Source organism: Sturnira hondurensis, unplaced genomic scaffold (assembly GCF_014824575.4).
Source record: "Sturnira hondurensis isolate 20B ecotype Veracruz unplaced genomic scaffold, ASM1482457v3 Scaffold0006413, whole genome shotgun sequence".
In the NCBI taxonomy this organism is placed as follows: domain Eukaryota; kingdom Metazoa; phylum Chordata; class Mammalia; order Chiroptera; family Phyllostomidae; genus Sturnira; species Sturnira hondurensis.
This window is the reverse complement of record NW_028079044.1, coordinates 21,381,988-21,402,364: the sequence shown is the minus strand read 5'-3', so window position 1 is coordinate 21,402,364 and position 20,377 is coordinate 21,381,988. Positions and strand designations below refer to the sequence as shown.

Sequence of the window (20,377 nt, the reverse complement as noted above, 5' to 3'; positions counted from 1 at the left end):
TTACACTTTTAAGATTTGTTTTTATTTTTTTAAAAAGTGAGTACTTTAAAGTTCAAACAGTTCTACCAAGATTAGCATGAAAAAGAATAGTTCCCAGTCCCCACCCCACCCAATTGTCACTCCCCAAAGGCAGTCACTAAGTGTTTTTGTGTTCTCTTCTAGTATTTGCTGCTTTACTTAAATACTGTGCTTATATTGCCACTTCTTGATTTTTCAATTTGTGGTGTTATCTGTTGAGGGCAAAGGGGAACTAGCCAGAACATAGCTGTAAGGAAGCAAAAGGTGTTTTACTAACTAACGCAAAGAGGCGCCGGGACACGCCCGAAGAGCAGGGTGTGTTCCAGGATGTGGTTTAAGAGCAAAGGTCAGTCAGGCAGATAGCCATCTGGACAGTCACTAGGGAGGGAAATTTTGCCCCTGTGCACGAGCTCAACTGACCAATCAGGTAAAGGAGCACGAGCCAGTGCAGCCCCTGTGCACGAGCTCAACTGACCAATCAAGTAAAGGAGCACAAGCCAGTGCACGAGTTATCTCACCAATAATCAGTAACCCTACTGTGCCCCTGAGCCAACCGCTAACCGCCACATCTGCTTCTGTATCCAGCTTGCTTGCGCGCCTCCATAAAACCCTAAGCCTGTAAGCGTTTGGCGCGACTCTCATTTGCAGCCCTTGCGGGCACCATGTCTCCAGACACTTTGGAGAGTTCGCCCCTGCGCAGGTTAAACTTGGCCAATAAAGTAACATCTTTGGAACCCCGAAAGTCTCCGACATTTGTTCTCGCAGTTGGTGAATGCAACATTATCTACTAACTACTTACCGTGGAAGATAAGGATTTAGGTTTTTCACATCACATACCCACACACACACTTCTGTTAACCTCAACTTTGCAGTGTAGTTATTTCCCAACTTGCACTTACATCAGTATTCTAGGTTCAAGTTTTTTACTAGGTGAACACCGTTCACTCTGAGCCCTGGTATATCATGGTTATGTTTCCTTCCTTAGGCCATTTTTGTCCCCCTCATTCTTGCCTCATTTGTTTGCCTCTTTGCCTGTGGACCTACCACCAATCCATCTCCCAGATCTCTGCCAGCACGGTAACATCTCTTTTAATGTGGTTAGGATGAGCACATTAGATCCTTTTCTGTTTGAAATCTTTCCTGGAATCCCCCTGACCTATTTCAGGTTGGGCGTTACATTAGTTTGCCACAGCTGCCATACAAAGTTCCACAGACTGTGTGGCTTAAACAACACTTCTAGAGGCCAGAAGTCTGAGATCAAGGAAGGTATCAACAGGGTTGGTTTCTTCTGAAGCCTTTCATTGTTTGTAAATGGCCCCCTTTTCCTTGTCCTCATGTGGCCGTCCCCCTGCGTCTATCTGTGTCCATATTTCCCCTTCTTTAAGGATGCCAGTGACATTGGATTAGTGCCCACCCTTACGAACTCATTTACACTTACTTCCTCTTTAAAGACCCTATCTCCATATATAGTCACATTCTGAGGTCCTGGGAGTTAGGATGACTATGACTTGAGTTTTGGGAAGGCACCAGTCAGGCCATGACGGGCACATCTCTGCACCTGGGGCATAGCTCTCGTCCTGGGATTTCTACTCACCTTCAGCCTCGTCGTTTCTTCTGCCCACCTCTGTTTCCTGGGCCCCATAGCTGTGGCTTTCACGATTTACTTCCCTGTTTGGTAGATTATATGCTTCTGTAGATTTCCAAGGAGGGTTAATAGGCTATAAATTTTTTGAGACTTTTGCATGTCTGAAATGGGTTTATTTTATTCTTTCACTGCACTGATAATTTGATAGGCTATATAATTGTAGGTAGACACTTTTAAATGCATTTACTCATTGTTTTCCACATTCGTTGCTGTTGAAACCCTGTGCTATTCTAATTCTAAAGCTTTTATCTGGGGACCTGTAGTTTTTCTCTCTGAAAGCTTTAGGATCTTCTTTATCTCAAAAGCCCTGACATTTCATGATGTTTTAGTGTAGGTATTATTTGTGATGTTAGATACTTAGTGAACCCTTTAAGTCTAGTACTTTATGTGCATCTCAGAAATTTTCTTCTCACTTGATGCTATTTTCTTTTTCAGGAACTTCTAGTTGAATGTTGGATTTTCTGAAATGTACCTCTATGTTAATGTTTCTTTTAATTTCCATTTTAACCTTTTTGCTTTTTTTAAAAAAACAAAATTTCCTTGCCTGCCTTTTCTATTTTTCTGTTGATTAGAAGTTCATTATTTAAATTTTCTGCTATATATATTTTTTCTACTATATATTTTTTAATTTCCAAAACCTAGCTCTTATTTTCCAAATGGCATTATTTCAGTTACTTCACTTTTAAAAAGAAAATTAGCCCTGGCTGGTGAGGCTCAGTGGATTGAGTGCCAACCTGTGAACCAAGGGGTCACTAGTCCAATTCCCAATCAGGGAATTGGGTTGCGGGCCAGGTCTCTAGTGGAGGGTGCATGAGAGGCAACCACACATTGACGTTTCTCTTCCTTTCTTTCTCCCCCGCTTCCTCTTCTGAAAATAAATACTTTTTAAAAAATCAGATAATTTTATTACTTTTGCATATTCTGAAAATTCTTTGAAGTTCAACTAATTCTTGAAAGATATACAAGGCCAATGATGTACATACTATAGGAACACATTTGTGAACTGATTATCTTTAATGAATGTATTATTTTTTTCTCTGAAGTATTGATTATTTTTAGGTTTTTCTGTTACCTGCACCAGCTGTTTTCTTTATTTTTCTTTTTTTCTTGTTTGTTGATGCCTGTCTCTCGTATTGGAAATGTTCTTGAAATGTCTGATGATCTGTACCATCTTCCTTACTTCTGACTGAGGTACTCAAAAGTGGATGGAAGCCTTGGTCGTGTTGTGGTGGATTTGTAATAAGGTGATTGCTTAGCTCCCGTTTTGTTTATTTTCCCCTTGCTCTACACATTTAGGTTTTAATTTTCTCCATTCTGACTGTTACCCATCTTTGATAATTTTATTCTCTCTCATCTGTCCTTTTTCGTTCCTGCCATTCTCTCGAGTTTTCAATCTGTAAACTGTCATTTTTGGTAGGGAGTAGAGAATAGGCATGAGATCAATACAGCCAGTGTAATGAGACGGAAAATGAGCCAATAAAATTGGATTTTCAGTTTATCCTCAGTCTGGTAAGCTTTGTTTTAATGCATCATTTCCTGGGAGTGTAGGCCATTGAGTCCCCTAAGTCATGATTTGGTCCTATAATATCAGCCATAAACACTGCTGCAGTGTTTCAGTCACCTCCTCTCTGAAGGCATCTTCTGCACCTCGACCACTGTCTTTTTTTGCCTTGCTAGCAAAAGCTCACGAGCCTGACTAGAACCCTGGTTGCACTGGACCTGCATGGCCCTTATAGCCCCTGCATGGAGCCCTCTGTCACCCCTCCACTTTAGAGGTAGAGGAAATGTCATACTACAGGCCACAGGAGCTGGCTTTCTGAGCTGCTACTGAAGGGTGAGATGATCAGAAGTGGAAGAGTCAGTTCCCAAGGTAGGGAGCCTTAATTAATGGAACACGAAAGACAGCAGGAGCCTGGCAGACTAATTCCCCTCCTTTCCCCCTTCTGTAGACCACTCAGGCATGGTTTTCCCTTTCAGGCCTTCCAGAGAAAGTCCAGCCTGCTGAGTGGACATGCAGGCCAAATGAGCTGTGTGTGCTGGCTCTGGCTCATTGTAAAATCTGCCAGTGAGGTAATCTATTGTGTCGTAATATTTTACATCTTTCCTTGCTTCACTTCCCTTTTTTCCCTCATCCTCACCACCCAAATAAAACACCAGCACTTTAATGCTTGCTTCAGGCTCTGCTTTCTAGAGTATTTGTTAATAAATCTGCAGTCATAATTTTAATTGTTCAACCATACATACAAGAGCTGGAAAAACTAGAGCGCTTCCTGATTTGACACTGAGATTCTGCAAATATCTGTACCTTTTAGGAATACAGAAATGTCAGTTACATCCCAGGTAACTGTTTTCAAGAAATACAAGCTATTTTCACCTGACATGGGAACAGTTTCTGGAGTCTGGGTGTCTTCCATGACCCATTTGCTCAGTTACAACTTCCAAGGTTAGATTCACTTTAACAGATGATAACAGTCATGCGTATGTATGCAGGTCTATGTGTTGCAGAGGAGAACAAAGTTGATATTATGAGAGTTCTCAGTTAACCCTCCATCAGATCAGTTTTTGAATTAATGGTATGGTACATAATGATCTCTATTCTGCAGCTATAGGTAAAGGGATCATCTTTACTTCTGAGATGACATTTTGAAAAACAGTAAAATTCGACAAACACATGCAGTTTTATTAACTAAATTTAAGAACAGTCTCATCAAAATGGACTTAACTAATATATATAGAGCCCTTCATCCCAAAGAAGGTAAATATACATTCTTTTCAAATGCACATGGAACATTTTCAAAGATAGACCACATGACAGGACACAAACAAGCCTCAACAAATTCAAGAAAACTGAAATCATACCAAGCATTTTCTCTGACCACAAGGGACTAAAACTAGAAATCAACCCTAAGGAAAAAACCCCAAAACACTGAAAATGATGGTGATTGAATTAACATGGTATTAAACAATGAATGAGTCAAGAATGAAATTAGGGAAGAAATCAAAAAGTTTCTGGAAACAAATGAAAATGAACTCACAACAATCCAAAACTTAGGAGACACAGTGAAAGCAGTCCTGAGAGGGCTGAGACTCATAGCAATACAGGGCTACCTAAAAAAGATAGAAACATCTCAAATACCCTACCCCTACACCTACAAGAACTGGAGGAACAACAACCAAGACAGCCCAGAGCAAGTAGAAGGATGGAAATAACCAAGATCAGAGGAGAATTAAATGACATAGAGACTAAAAGCACTGTTCTAAGGATCAATGAATCCAGGAGCTGGTTCCTTGAAAAGATAAGCATAATTGACAAGCCTTTAAGCAGACTCATCAAGAAAAAAAGAGAGGACCCAAATAAACACAATCAGAAATGAAAGAGGAGAGACTACAACTGATACCACAGAAATACAAAGCATTGTAGGAAATTACTATGAAGAACTGTATGCCAAAAAATCTGAAAACCTAGGTGAAATGGACAAATTTCTAGAAAAATATAATCTTCCAAAACTGAATGAAGAAGCAGAAAGCCTGAACAGATCAATAACAGCAGATAAATTGAAGCACTAATCAAAAAACTCCTGAGAAACAAAAGCCCTGAACCAGGCTGTTTCACAGGAGAATTTTACAAAACTTTTAAGGAAGAAAGCCCTGGCTGGTGTAGCTCAGTGGATTGAGCGAGGGCCTGCGAACCAGAGCGTTGCGGTTCGATTCCCAGTCAGGGCACATGCCTGGGTTGCAGGCCAGTTCCCAGCAGGCGACACACGAGAGACAACAATACATTGATATTTCTCTCCCTCTCTCCTTCCCTTCCCCTTTAAAGATAAATAAGTAAAATATTTTTAAAAAACTTTTAAGGAAGAGCTAACCCTACTTCACAGACTATTCAAAAAAATTCAGTAGGACAGAAGACTCCCAAACTCTTTATGAAGTCAGCATTATCCTAATCCCACAACCACATAAAGACACAACAAAGAAAGAAAATTATAGGCCAATATCACTGATGAACACATGCTAAAATCCTCAACAAAATATGGGCAAACCACATCCAGCAATACATTAAAAAAACCATACACCATGACCAAGTGAGATTCATTCCAGGGATGCAAAGGTGGTATGATATTTGCAAATCAATGAATGTAATACATCACATAAAAGCAAAGACAAAAATCACATGATTATATCAATAGATGCAGAAAAAGCATTTGATAAGGTACAGCACCCATTTATGATAAAAACACTCAGCAAAGTGGGACTAGAGGGAGCATTCCTCAACATAATAAAGGCCATATATGAGAGACCTACAGTCAACATCATAATAGGCAAAAACAAATCTATTCCACTAAGATCAGGAACAAGACAAGGTTGTCCACTTTCACCACTTCTATTCAATATAGTATTGGAAGTTTTAGCCACAGCAATCAGACAAGAAGAGGAAATAAAAAGCATCCAAATCGGAAAGGAGGAAATAAAACTATCATTGTTTGCAGATGACATGATAGTGTACATAGAAAATCCTATAGACTCCACCAAAAAACTGCTTAACCTAATAAATGAATTTGGCAAAACAGCAGGATACAAAGTCAATATCCAGAGATCAAAGGCATTTTTATATACCAACAATGAAACAGCAGAAGCAGAAATCAAGAAAAAATCCATTCAATATAGCAAAAAGAAAAATAAAATACTTAGAAATAAACCTAACCAAGGAAGTAAAAGACATACTCAAAAAACTACACCACACTGAATAAAGGATTCAAGGAAGAAATAAACAAATGGAAACATATACCGTGTTCATGGATCAGAAGAATTAACATCATCAAAATGTCCATACGACCCAAAACAATTTACAGATTCAATGCAATACCTATTAAAGTACCAATAGCATATTTCACATAGACTGAACACTTGAAAAATGTATACGGACCCATAAACAACCCAGAATAGTTCTGCAATTTTGAGAAAGAAGAACAAAGGAGGGATCACAATACCTCATACCAAACTGTATTACAAGGCCACTGTAATCAAAACAGCCTGGTACTGGCATAAAAACAGGCACAGAGACCAATGGAACAGAACAGAGAGCCCAGAAATAAACCCAAATCTCTATGGTCAATTAATATTTGACAAAGGGGGCAGCAACATAAAATGGAGTAAAAATAGCCTCTTCAACAAATGGTGTTGGGATAGCTGAACAGCTTCCTGCAAAAAAAGTGAAATTGAATCACCAACTTACAGGATACACAAAAATAAATTCTGAAAATAAAATACTGGGGAAAAAAAAGCCTTAAATATAAGTCTTGACACCATAAAAAGCTCCGAGCGTGGTCCTCTCTGGGAGATCCTCCCTAATGACCACACTGAGGGCAAGAAGGAAAATGAGTCCCTCCTGTCCCCCGAAACTGCTGAATCTTGACCAGCCCAGACATATGCAGAGTCCATCGTGGCCAATGCTCTGCATAGGAAGTGAGGGCGTTTCATCCAAAGCCCAGCAAGAGTTAGGGTCAAGGTTGAGACTCGCACGGAGACTTAAACTTCCAACACACGGAACCTTTCAGCTCCCCAGCGCTGGGAAGTGACAAACGCCACCTTGGGTCTCCTCCGCTCCAACACGTAGCTGGGGAATACGTGCATCCCAGCACTCATACACAGAAGGAAGGGAGGGTGGATGTAACTGAAACTCAGAATTTTTCTCTCACAGCGATGCGAAAACTGCATACTGGAGAAGGTCGGGGATAGGGTCCCGCAACAGCCCCGCTCCCGGAAGTTGAGGGTTTTGGTTCCGGGGGAAGGGCTTCCAAGACGGACGGGAAGGCGGCGGTGAATTATCCCGGTGCCAGAGCAGGCTGGGGCAGCCTAGAAGGACGAAGAGGCCCGGAGGTTGGTGAGCGGGCTGGCGGGTGCCGCACACCTGTAACCGGATTTTTTGAGATGACGCCTGGAATTCCCTCCGTCGTTGTTTACCAAGCGCCTCCCGGGGCCAGGCCCTGGGAATGCGGCGCGGAAGTGATAGACTCAGTCTCCCTTCAAGGAATACACATTTTAGGATACAAAAAACTTAGATAAGCTCACGATCCATTAAAGGCGTGACAGGGGCTAAGAAGGAGCTTGTATAATAGGGACCCAACCCCAGGGCTCTGGGCTCTCTGTTAGGGAGGGAGGAATTGGATCAGGGGAACTACCAGTCCGAGAGGGCAAAGTGGGTGACTTGAAGCTGAGAGAGCCTTAGCCGGCATGGCTCAGTAGGTTGGAGCGTCCTCCTTCCATCCCTGGTCGTGGTACGTAAGAAAGGCAACTCGTCAATAAATGTTTCTGTCTCACATCGGTTTCTCTCCCTCCTTCCTGTCCCCTCTGTAAGCCTGTTCTCGGGTAAGGACTGAGGAGAAATTAAATTTTTTTAAAGGGCGGGGTGGGAGCGGATGGCCCAGGTCATAGAATCTGGGACGCCTTGACAAAGAGTTGGGGTCTTTCACAACAGCAGCGGAAGGACACGGTTTGCTTTACATTTTGAAAGGATCACATTGCTTGGTAGAGGTTGGGTAATAGGAGGGTAGGAATTGTGAGGCGACCACAGCTAAGAGGCCACAACTGTGGGAGGCTAGAGACAATTGTCTAGGTTAGTGGCTTTGGGTATGAGAGAGAAATGGAGTGACCATAATTATATTTAAGACTTTATGGATTGATGTGCTATTTAAGTGAGAGTCATCTCACTTAAGTGTCTGGCCCAAGTGAGTGAATTACGTAAAACAAAACAGCTATTTTGATGTGTGCTAGGAGTCCCTTTTACCCTAGTATAAAAACTAAAACCATAAAAGGTTTTTTTCTCCACGATTATATATACTCAGTATATTTTGTGTGCTCCCTGTAGACAACTCAGAACAAACAACGATTTTTTAATAGAGGACAGTAAAAAAAATTGTCTACAATCTGGCTACCCAAGATGGCCATATTTTGGTGTTTTTTCATGATTTAGCTTTCTGCCTGCAGCGTTTTGTATAAATGAGAATACATTCATTATAGCTTTCTGTGGCTATTTTTCCCACTGGACATTATCATGATAATAAAGATTGAACTGGTATGTGTCAGAACATTATTTACAGATATTTTTTTCTGATTGAAACAAAATGTCAGATGTAATTCCACCAAGTCAGAGATAACTTTTTGGTGTATTTTACTTTCAGTGTTTATGTGTGCGCACCATTTATTTACTTAAGTTTTTTTTTTTTTTTTTTTTTTTTTTTTTTTTTTAGAGAGGGGAATGGAGGGAGAAAGAGGGAAAGATCCATTGGGGTGCAAGAGAAACATCTATCGTTTACCTCTTGCTCGCTCCCAGTTGTGGACCTGGTCCACAACCCAGGCACATGTCTTGACCAGGAACCCTCCTACTGGCAATCTTTCAGTTTGTGGAAGGATGCCCAGTCCACTGACTCACACCAGTCAGGGCATCTGTGCACCTTTTTAAAAGCCTCATGATTTATGCCAAATTTTATTATTTGTTTCCCAATCAGATATATTTATATAATATTATTTATTGCTATTTTCACACATCACTTCAAGACGACCGGTTTTAAAAATTTATTGTTTATGCTATTACAGTTTTCTGAAGTTTTCCCCCTTTGCTGCCCTCCACACAGCCTGCCCCACCCCCGACTTCCATAGTCAATCTGGACACTTTTGTCCATATTCGGGGTCCTTATATATGTTCTTTGACTAATCCTTTCACCATCTTTCAGTCATTCTCCACCTCCCCCAGGCCTCTTCAGCTGTCAGTCTGCTCCATGATTCTATGCCTGTGGTTCTATTTTGCTCAGTGTATTTTGTTCATTAGATTCCACTTATAGGTGAGATCATATGGCATTTGTCTTTCACTGCCTGGCTTATTTCACTTAGCATAATACTCTCCAGTTCCATCCATGCTGTCACAAAAGGTAGGAATTCCTTCTTTTTTTCCTCTTTTTTAACTGTTGTGTAGTATTCCACTGTAGAAAGTACCACGGCTTTTTCTATCCTGTCATCTACTGATGGACACTTAGACTGTTTCCAAATCTTGGCTATTGTAAATAACGCTGCCATGAACAAAGGGCTGCATAAGTTCTTTTGAATTGGCATTTTGGTATTCTTTGGGTATATTCCCAGCAGTGAAATTGCTGAGTCAAAAGGCAGTTCCATTTTTAAATTTTTGAGGAAATTCCATACTGTTTTCCACAGTGGCTACACCAGTCTGCGTTCCCACCAACAGTGCACTGGAGTTCCCTTTTCCCCACATCTTTGCAAGCACTTGTTGTTTGCTGATTTATTAATGATGGCCATTTTGATTGGTGTGAAATGATACCTCACTGTGGTTTTAATTTGCATCTTTCTGATGGTTAGTGATGTTGATGTCTATGGGCCCTCTGTATGTCCTCCTTGGAAATGGGTCTGTTCAGAGCTTTTGCCAATTTTTTGATCGGATTGTTTGTCTTTCTGGTGTTGAATCGTATAAGTTCTTTATAGATTTTGGAGATTAAACTTCTGTCCAATGTATCATTGGCCAGTATGTTCTCCCATACAGTCAGTTCCCTTTTCATTTTGATGATGGCTTCTTTAGCCATGCAGAAGCTTTTAAATTTGATGTAGTCCCATTTGTTTATTTTTTCCTTTGTTTCCTTTGCCCTAGGAGGTACAACAGCAAAAATAATGCTGTGCGAGATATATGAAATTTTACTGCCTATGTTTCCCTAGGATTTTTATGGTATCATTACTTATATGTAAGTCTTTTATTCACTTTGAGTTTATTCTGGTGTGTGGTATAATATGTGGTGTAGTTTCAATTTTTTGCATGTTCCAGTCCAGTGCTCCTAACACCATTTATTGAAGAAGCTGTCTTTACTCCATTTTATGCTCTTGCCTCCTTTGTCAAATATTGATTGACCAAAAAGTCATTGGTTTATTTCTGGGCTCTCTAATCTGTTCAGTCTATGTGTCTGTTCTTATACCAATACCAGACTGTTTGGATTACAGTTGCATTTTAGTATAGGTTGATATCAAGTATTGTGATCCCTCTAATTTTACTCTTCTTTCTCAAGATTGCTGAAGCTATTTGGGGTCTTTTTTGGTTCAAGAGCAAATTTCCGTAATATTTGTTACGGAAATAACAGATATGTGAAATATGCCACTGGCATTTTAATAGGAGTTGTGTTGAATCTATAGATTGCTTTGGGTAATATGGACATTTTAATGATGTTAATTCTTTTTTTTTAACATTTAAATGTTTTTATTTTTATTTTTTTAAATATATTTTATTGATTAAGCTATTACAGTTGTCCCATTTTCCCCCCTTCACTTCCCTCTGTTCTGAACACCCCCTCCCACCCACATTCCCCCCTCTTTAGTTCACGTCCATGAATCATTCATATAAGTTCTTTGGCTTCTATATTTCCCATACTGTTCTTACCCTTCCCCTGTCTATTTTGTACCTACCATCTATGCTACTTCTTCTCTGTACCTTTTTCCCCTCTCTCCCCCTCCCATTCCCCTGTTGGTAACCCTCCATGTGATCTCCATTTCTGTGGTTCTGTTCCTGTTCTAGTTGTTTGCTTAGTGTGTTTCTGTTTTTGTTTTAGGTGTGGTTGTTAGTAATTGTGAATTTGCTGTCATTTTACTATACATGTTTTTTATCTTCTATTGATAAGTCCCTTTAACATTTCCTATAATAAGGGCTTGGTGATGATGAACTCCTTGAACTTGACCTTATCTGAGAAGCACTTTATGTGCCCTTCTGTTCTAAATGATAGCTTTGCTGGATAGAGCAGTCTTGGCTGTAGGTCCTTGCCTTTCATGACTTGGAATACTTCTTTCCAGCCCTTTCTTGCCTGTAAGGTCTGAGAAATCAGATGACAGTCTCATGGGAATTCCTTTGTAAGTAACTGTGTCCTTATCTCTTGCTGCTTCTAGGATTCTCTCCTTCATTTTAATCTTGGGTAATGTAATTATGATGTGCCTTGGTGTGTTCCTCCTTGGGTCCAACTTGTCTGGGACTCTTTGAGCTTCCTGGACTGCCTGGAAGTCTATCTTTTTTGCCAGATTGGGGAAGTTCTCCTTTATTATTTGTTCAAGTAAGTTTTCCACTTGTTGCTCTTCTTCTTCTCCTTCTGGTACCCCTGTAATTGGGATGTTGGAACATTTAAAGATGTCCTGGAGGTTCCCGAGCTTCTCCTCATGTTTTTGAATTCTCGTTTCTTCATTGTTTTCTGATTGGATGTTTCTTTCTTCCTTCTGGTCCACACTGTTGATTCAAGTCTCAGTTTTCTTCCCATCACTATTGGTTCCCTGTGCATTTTCCTTTATCTCACTTAGCCTTCATTTTTTCATCTAATTGTGACCAAATTCAACCAATTCTGTGATTGATTGATTACCATCCTGATTACCAGTATTTTGAACTGTGCATCGATAGGTTGGCTATGTCTTTGTCACTTAGTTGTATTTTTTCTGGAGCTTTGATCTGTCCTTTCATTTGGGCCTTTTTTTCTTTTTGTCTTGACATGCCTGTTATGTAGTGTACAGCCTGTTAAGTATTCAGGGGTATACCCAGGAGGGGTAGCCTACATGGCTTTGTTGTGACGCTGTATGTGGGGAAGGGGTCCAAGAGGGAACAATGGCACTTGCTCCACTCTCTGCTGGCTTTCAGTCACTTCCCCAGCTTCCCACAAGCAAACTGGACCCTTCTGGTGCTGATTCCGGGTGGGTGGGTTTGTACTTTCTGGGACCCTATGGGTCTCTCCACCGTACTGTCCTGTGTGGCTGGGAATTTCTCCTGCTGCTGCCTTAGCCCCCACAGGGCTTTTAATCAGTGGTTTGAGGCTTTGTTTCCCCGCACTGGGTTGCGTGGTCTGTCTCGCTCCCCATTTGTTCCTCCCAGTTTATCTGCATGAATGTGGAACTGGCAGCTGCACCAGCCACCGCCACAGTCTTGCCAGCCAGCTGCAGCCTTGCATGCCCTGCTCTACAATCCCGTGCTTTGTCCGCCAGCCACTGCCTTACCCACACTGGTCCTCCACTGCTGCTTTGTGGAGAGTCCTCTCCGCGTGCCCGTTTCTGCCTCTCTTACTAGTCTGGATGAGTGTGCCTTCTTTGACTCCTTGGTTGTTGGACTTCCATACAGTTCGATTTTTTTGTCAGTTCTGGTTGTTTTTTGTTTTTAAATTGTTGTTGTCCTTATTTTGGTTGTGCGAGGAGGTACCGTGTCCATCTACACCTCATCTTGGCTGAAAGTGATGATGTTAATTCTTCCTATACCTGAATATTGTATATGCTTCAACTTATTTATATCTTCCTCAATTTCTTTCTTTGATGTCCAATAGTTTTCTGAGTACACGTCTTTTACCTCCTTGGTTAAACTTATTCCTAGGTGTTTTTGTTGTTGTTGCTATAGTATATGGGATTGTTTTCTTAGTTTATCTTTCTGATAGTTCCTTATTGGTGTATAACAATGCTATCAGTTTCTAAATATTCACTTTGTATCCTGCTACTTTGCTGAATGCATTTTTTAGATCAAGCAGTCTTTTGGTGGAGTCTATTGGATCTACTATGTACACTGTCATCTGCAAACAATGACAGTTTTGCTTCCTTCTTTCCAATTTGGATGTCTTTTATTTCATTTTCTTCTCTGATCGCTGTGGCTAGGACTTCTGGTAGTATGTTGAATAGAAGTGGTGAAAGCAGACATCCCTGTCTTGTTCTTGATCTTAAGAACAAGAAAGCTTGTTCTTAAGAAAGCTTAAGAACAAGCTTCTAGTGGGAAAGCTTCTAGTTTTTGTCCATTGAGTATGATGTTGACTGTAGGTCTTTCATATATGGCCTTTATTATTTTGGGGTATACTCCCTCTATTCCCACTTTGCTGATACCTTTTATCATAAATGGATGCTAGACTTTATCAAATGCTTTCTCTGCATCTCTTCATATGATCATGTGATTTTTGTATTTCATTTTGTTTATGTGATGTGTCACATGTATTGATTTATGAATATTGAACCATCCTTGCAACCCTGGAATAAATCCCACTTGATCATGGTGTATGATCTGTTTAATGTATTGTGAGACTGCAGTTTTTAATGGTTGTTTAGTCACAACCAATCCCCTATTACTAGGTAATAAGCTTTCAACTTTTTACTGTTGGAATGAGGATGACATCTTGTTACATAAATTCTCAGATTTCCAATTTATTCCTTGAGAAAGAGTTCTAGAAATAGAACCTACCAGGTAGAAAGAGAAAATGAAACTACCAAGTTGCCTCACCCAAAAATCTCATTAAGACTCTGATTGAAATTATTTAAAAGATTAAATTTTGGCAATGCTGTATTTTTCCATCCAAGGTTATGGTTTTGTTTTTCTAGTTATTCAAGTTGTCTCTTGTGCTTCTTTTATGTCTATGCATATAACCTTTCATTTTTTTTAAACTTATGTTTAAGAAAAGGCCAATATTATTGATTATTTAATAATGTTCCCTCTCTGCTCAAATTCCATGTGTGAAATGGCTATCTTTGAATTGTGTTGTACTTTCTCTATGAAGTTATTTTGTTTCTAATATGTGTGTCTAGGTTCTGCAAAAATACGAATAAAATGGTGAGATCAGAAAATTAAAAAGGCTAAGTAGAAGTGAAAACTTGTGGTCCAAAGAATTCCTGGTATTCTTTTCTGGTTGTCTGTTAGGGTTGCTGTCCCTCAACCATGTATCTGAGGCCTCATCTGTACAACCAGGGGATTAGGCAGCAGCCTTGATCCTTTCTCAAGTAAAGGCAGCTACAAAAAGCTCCGTGGGGTTGGGTTAACATCTCATGAGGGTGTCCTTTTGATATGGATTTTTTCTAGTTTCAGTTCTATCGTCTTATTATTAAAGTTATTTTTTTTAGATTTTATTTATTTATTTATCTTTAGAGGGGAAGGAGAGAGGGAGAGAAACATCATGTATGGTTGCCTTTCGTGAGTCCCCTGCTGGGAACTGGCCTGCAACCCAGACATGTGCCCTGACTGGGAATCAAACCCGCGATCCTCTGGTTCACAGGCCTGTGCTCAATCCACTGAGCTACACCAGCCAGTGCTAAAGTTATTTTTTTTGTTAGCAAAGATATTTGTTATGAATTATAATGTCAACTTTTAAACAAATGAAGTCTTTTGGTCTTTTTGGTTTTATGCAATAGAATCCTGCTTACCTGTGAAATGCAGTTAACACATCAGCTGGACCTATTTCCTGAATGCAGGGTGACCCTTCTGTTATTTCAAGATGTAAAAAATGCTGGAGACTTGAGAAAAAAGGCCATGGAAGGTGCCATTGATGGTTCATTAATAAACCCTACTGTGGTAAGTGCACATGAGAATGACTGAGATATACGGGGCATTTAAGAATATGTTCGCTTTTTATGATGTTACAGGTTAGTCTAAAATTGTCACTTCAGGTAAAAAGTTCTTGTCCAAGCTGTGGAGTGGAGTCAGGTTTGCGCTGTTGCAGACTCCGGCCCACAGAGTCTGCCTGTTGTGGAATGCACAGGCAACAACATCCTGTGTGGAAAAAGGGAACAGATGAGACTACTCTCTCAAGGGGAGAGCGCCTCTGGTGCCTCGGCCACTCCCTCAAGAGGGGAGTGCCCCGACCCTTGTCTAGACAGGCTTTTATTGTTTTCCTGGGGTCTTACATCAGAGAAAGATTTATTATCTATTACCTAGAATATTATTTTCTACATTTTAGGTACAATCAAGGAAATGAAAATAACATGCAGAGGGTAATGGCCATGAGCTGATTAGCTCTGTCCTTGGGAAAATTCACACAGGCTTTGGAAATAGACAATACACCTGTAAGATAGACAATACACATTTGTTGTTTTAGACCAGGGTGATGGAGTTTTAGCAAGAGCAAGCCATAACAATCTGTATGCATTTTCTAGGCCTGAATCCCATGGGAAAACTCAGTTTGAAGATCTGGCTCCTGCCCACTACTTCGCATCTGTAGGTTTTCCAAACAGCTGAGTCACATTTGCCAGGCCAATACAAACTGGTCCCCTACATTGGGCAACCTTGAATTTAACTGTGAACAGAAGCTGAAATGTCAGGCCCTGCACTGAGAGAGAGGGAAGGTCTGGCTTCGTAATGGCAGACACCTGGCTCTCTATTTCTCACCTGAACTATAAAATCTCTGCAGAGGAGGCATTGCATAGTCCTGAGGGGCATAGTCCTAAAGGTGGAATCACATTGCTAGGACTTAATCCCAACTCCACCAATTATGATGACTTTGCACAAATGGTAGCCAACCTTTATATAGTGTTTACTTTGTCCCTGCCATTGTTCTAAGCATTTGACATATACTAACTCATTTCATAACAATCCTGTGAAATACTGTGATTACCTGCATTTAACAGATAAAACACTAAGGAATTTTCCTTCACTGCTAAGTGACCAGAGCTGGCATTCAAACCCAGAGATGCATGGCCTTCATTTCCTCATGTAGTGCAGGCGAATAAGAACACCAATTTCATGGGGTTGTGTTAAGATTTAAAGAAAATAATACAGTATAAAATATTTAGAATATGACCTTTCCCATATTAGTCCTTGATAATTGTTATTTTCAAATTTTTACTATTTAAATTTTTGCAGCTTTAAAATGCTATGATTGTTTTTTGAGCACCCAGGTCCTTGAGAGAGCAATTTTGAAAATATAGTCCATAGGAATTGTGATGAGGTAAAACAGCCTGCCCTTGGAGTGACCATGAGATAGGGCCTGCATCTTCAGAGTACTCAAATTCTGTGTGTGTAATTCTTGTTCTCTTTGGTAGGTCGTCGATCCATTTCAGATACTTGTGGCAGCAAACAAAGCAGTTCACCTCTACAAACTAGAGAAGATGAAGACGAGGACTCTCGCTACTGAAATTATTTTCAACCTGTCCCCAAATAACAATGTAATTAATATAGATTTTCCTTACTTCACATCTGTTGGCCTTGCTGTGATAACATATGTGTTCCCCAGTGTTGAGCTGAAGGCTAAATCCCTGTAAGCCTATTGTTAGCAACAAACCAAAGTAATAGTGAAGAGAAGTCTGGATAGTTTTGTCTTTATAGGGTAAGGAAGATCCCTGTAAATGGTATCGAAATTTAAATGATAAAACAGTAGGCATGGATATTTATGTGTTATCATATGCATCTTTTATTCTCCCTATAAACTCCTTGAGGATAGAATTTATTTCTTTTCCATAGACCAAAAGTCTGCCTGGTACCGGGACTAGCCCTTAGCACATGCTTATTCACACTCAGTACAGAGGAAGAGTTTGTAGTTTGAGATACTGATAGTAATCAAAGTTCCTGAGTTAAAGACATTCCACATGTGGCACATAAAAATAAAAAAATAACTGAAATTTTGCTGATTAAGTTTTAGTATTACTATTACTAACACAACCAGGTATATTATTAAAAAAATCAGAAAATGGGTGGTATGGTTTAAAATACAGATGTTTGAAATATTTATGAAATGCACAATAATAGAATCCTAAGTACTTGGAGGAAAAAAAACTACTAGATGATTATTGTTTCTTTAAGATCATCTAAAATAATTCAAGAAACTATTCGATTCCATACACATCTGTTGAATTTGCCCCATTCCACTTACAGTTCTAGAAACAGAAGAAACAAATATGTTCCCAAGGAAACCAGATGAACAAGACAGAAGTTTAAAGGCCCTAAGATAAATGATATACTGGGAATAATAATTCACATGTGTGGGAATAGCAAAGAACAGTTTACTCTGTAAGGAGGATGGTGCAGTGGGGAGTGGCATTTGGAACTGGACTTTGAAGAATGAGAACACTCCAGGCACAGAACTGTGCACAGGCAAAGGAGTATGAAATGATGGCATCTCCCAGGAGTCCAGACTGGCTGGGAGGTGGCAGTGCATGGCTGAGGCTCGCCTGGGGCCAGAGCGGGTTGTGTGTGTGCTGTGCTGAGAAGTTGGAGCTTTGGTTCCCCAGGGATGAGGTGCACCTTTGAGCAGAGTCCTCTAGGGCCAGGACTGGTAGATGTTGGGAAGGGACTGTTGACAATAAAAACTGTAGGTAGAGAGAACCCTCAGTATATGAAAATAAGAATCTGAGCAAGGAAGAAAGCAGATGTGAGCTCCTTCAGATATAGAAACTACTGGTTTATTGCCTTTTTTTTATCTTAGATTTCAGAGGCTTTGAAAAAATTTGGCATCTCAGCGAATGACTCTTCAATTCTAATTGTTTACATTGAAGATGGAGAAAAACAAATAGATCAAGAAAACCTAATATCTCAGGTAGAAGGTCATCAAGTTTCTCTGAAAAATCTTCCTGAAATAACAAATATTACGGAAGTCAAAAAGGTTTGTAAATCCACATTTGTAGAGTAGAATGGATGAGGAGTAGTACTGATGCTGTTTGCTATTGCTCATCAATGCTATTTTTTGAACTTCTAAGAAAGGTTAATAGAATTTAAAATTACTTGAAAAATAATTATAGATACAAAGAATTGGAAGATGCATATTTATGTGAAATATAATAAAATGTTATAAAAGCATTCTCTGAGAGCCCTGGCTGGCTCAGTGGATTGAGGATCAGCCTACAAACCGAAAGGTTGTTGGTTAGATTCCTGGTTAGGACACATGCTTTGCTTATGGGCCAGGTCCCCAGTTGGGGGCATGAGAGAGGCAACCTGATCATGTATCTCTTGTACAGTGATGTTTCTCTCCCTTTCTCTCTCCCTTCCCTTTCTCTAAAATTAAATAAATAAAATCTTTTTTTAAAAGATTTTTTAAAAGATAAACAAATTTTAAATTTAATCTTTAAAAAAAGATTTTATTCATTTTTAGAGAGAGGGGAAGAGAAGGAGAGAAATATCAATGTGTGGTTGCCTCGGCTGCCTCTCCCACGCCCCGTACTGGGGACCCTTTGATTCGCAGCCGGTGCTCAATCCACTGAGCTATGCCAACTAGGGCTTAAAATCTTTAAAAAATTTTAAAAAGCATTTTCTAAGAAAGAATAGATTAAATATCAAGCTGACGTAGTACATTTGTAATATAAAATACATAACTTTAGTATGAAGTTAATGTCTAGTATGCTTTTTTTTTTAAAGATTTTATTTATCCATTTTTACCTTGAGGGGAAGGGAAGGAGAAAGAGAGACACATTAATGTGTGATTGGCTTCTCACACGCCCCCTCCTGGGGACCTGGACCACACAACCCAGGCATGTGCCCTGACTGGGAACCGAACCAGTGACCCCCTGGTTCGCAGGCCAGTGCTTAATCCAATGAGCCACACCAGCTGGGCTAGTATGCTTTTAAAACTGGTCCAAATTTGGTTTCTATGTTAAGAGGATTACCACTATAACTTCAATTTAAAGAGCATTTTTGCATTTTTGACATAAGTGATGAATTTCCATCTACTTTGCATATTTTAATCACATTTGTAATTTTATACCATATCCCAGTAATTAAATGGTAAATAATTTCATTTATACATGTTTGTATATTAAAAGTTAGTAGTACGTGAATAATTAGCAAATCATAATTTGTCTTACTTTTATAGGTATATAAACTATCTTCAAAAGAAGAAAGTATTGGGACATTGTTGGATAGTGTCATTTGTAGAATGTCAACAAAAGATGTTTTGTGAAATGACAGAAATATTAAAAATTTTCAACATTTGTAAAAACATTGATTTTTCTTTTTTGATTATAAAATTTATATATGTTCATCATACAAAATTTTAAAACACAGAATGGTGTAACAAAAGGGAAAAAATGTAATCCTACCTGTTAATATTTTAAAAGATAATCACTGTTGGGGGGGACTTCCGCCAAGATGGAGGCATAGGTGGAAACACTGTGCCTTCTCCCACAACCAAGTTTGAATACAACAAAGGTTTGGAGAAACAAAGACACAACCAAAGGACAGAAAATTGAATTATACAGAAGTCCGACTACATCTAACCATTCAACACGGACGGTAAGAGGGACGGAGCCAGCAGCGAGCAGGGTCGGGCAGGACAGGGCCCCCGACCCAGGTATGCAGGCAGACGGGAACCAGTTGGGGTGCGGGGCAGACCGCGGGCGCATATTCGCGCACAGTGAGACGGACCACCCAGGCCCCAGGGGGCGAGGGCTGACGGCGGTGGCACACTCGCGTGCAGTGGGACGAAATGAGTGGGCCCGGTGACGGCAGCAACCGCGGCACCGGTGAGGGCCGTGGCCGCAGGCCTCGGACAGGACGCCATAGTCCCTCTTTGACCCCGCCCCCACATACAATGTCACAACCCAGCGACTTAGTTCCCTTCGGCACCAGTGAGGGCCGGCCGGTGGCGGGCGGCATACGGGACACCAGAGTCCCTCTTTGACCCCGCCCCCACATACAGCGTCACAACCCAGCAACTTAGTTGCCCTGTTCTACTGAACACTTTAGGGCTCTGATCCTGCTATGGAACAGGCACGAACAACCTGAAAGATGGCGCAAGAAGAACTCAAAGTCCCAGAGCCAATAACTCTAAGCGACCAAGAGATTGCCAGCCTCTCAGAAGCACAATTCAGGACACTATTTATCAGGATGCTCACAGAACTGGTAGATTATAGTCACAAATTAGAGGAACAAAGTCACAAATTAGAGGAACATATGAAGGCTACACTAATTGAAATGAAGGGAGATGCACAGGAAACCAATAGGGATGGAAAGGAAACGGGGACACAAAT

At 40.3% G+C, this 20,377-nt stretch overlaps 1 protein-coding gene across 3 annotated transcripts; it reads left to right on the top strand.

The window, feature by feature from the left end:
- The first annotated feature begins 7,437 nt into the window (after positions 1-7,437).
- On the top strand, positions 7,438-19,347 carry TPRKB (TP53RK binding protein). 3 transcript variants are annotated; one of them, XM_037048213.1, is made up of 5 exons: positions 7,438-7,540; positions 14,834-14,996; positions 16,463-16,585; positions 17,842-18,018; positions 19,222-19,347. In XM_037048213.1, the coding sequence occupies exons 2-5, from the start codon at positions 14,856-14,858 to the stop codon at positions 19,306-19,308; spliced, it is 528 nt and encodes a 175-aa protein (XP_036904108.1). In that variant the 5' UTR covers positions 7,438-7,540; positions 14,834-14,855; the 3' UTR covers positions 19,309-19,347. The 3 variants fall into 3 exon arrangements, with proteins under 3 accessions (XP_036904108.1, XP_036904109.1, XP_036904107.1); XM_037048214.1 differs by having other exon boundaries at positions 7,449-7,540; positions 14,837-14,996; XM_037048212.1 differs by lacking the exon at positions 7,438-7,540 and adding an exon at positions 7,550-7,902.
- The last annotated feature ends 1,030 nt before the right edge of the window (positions 19,348-20,377 follow it).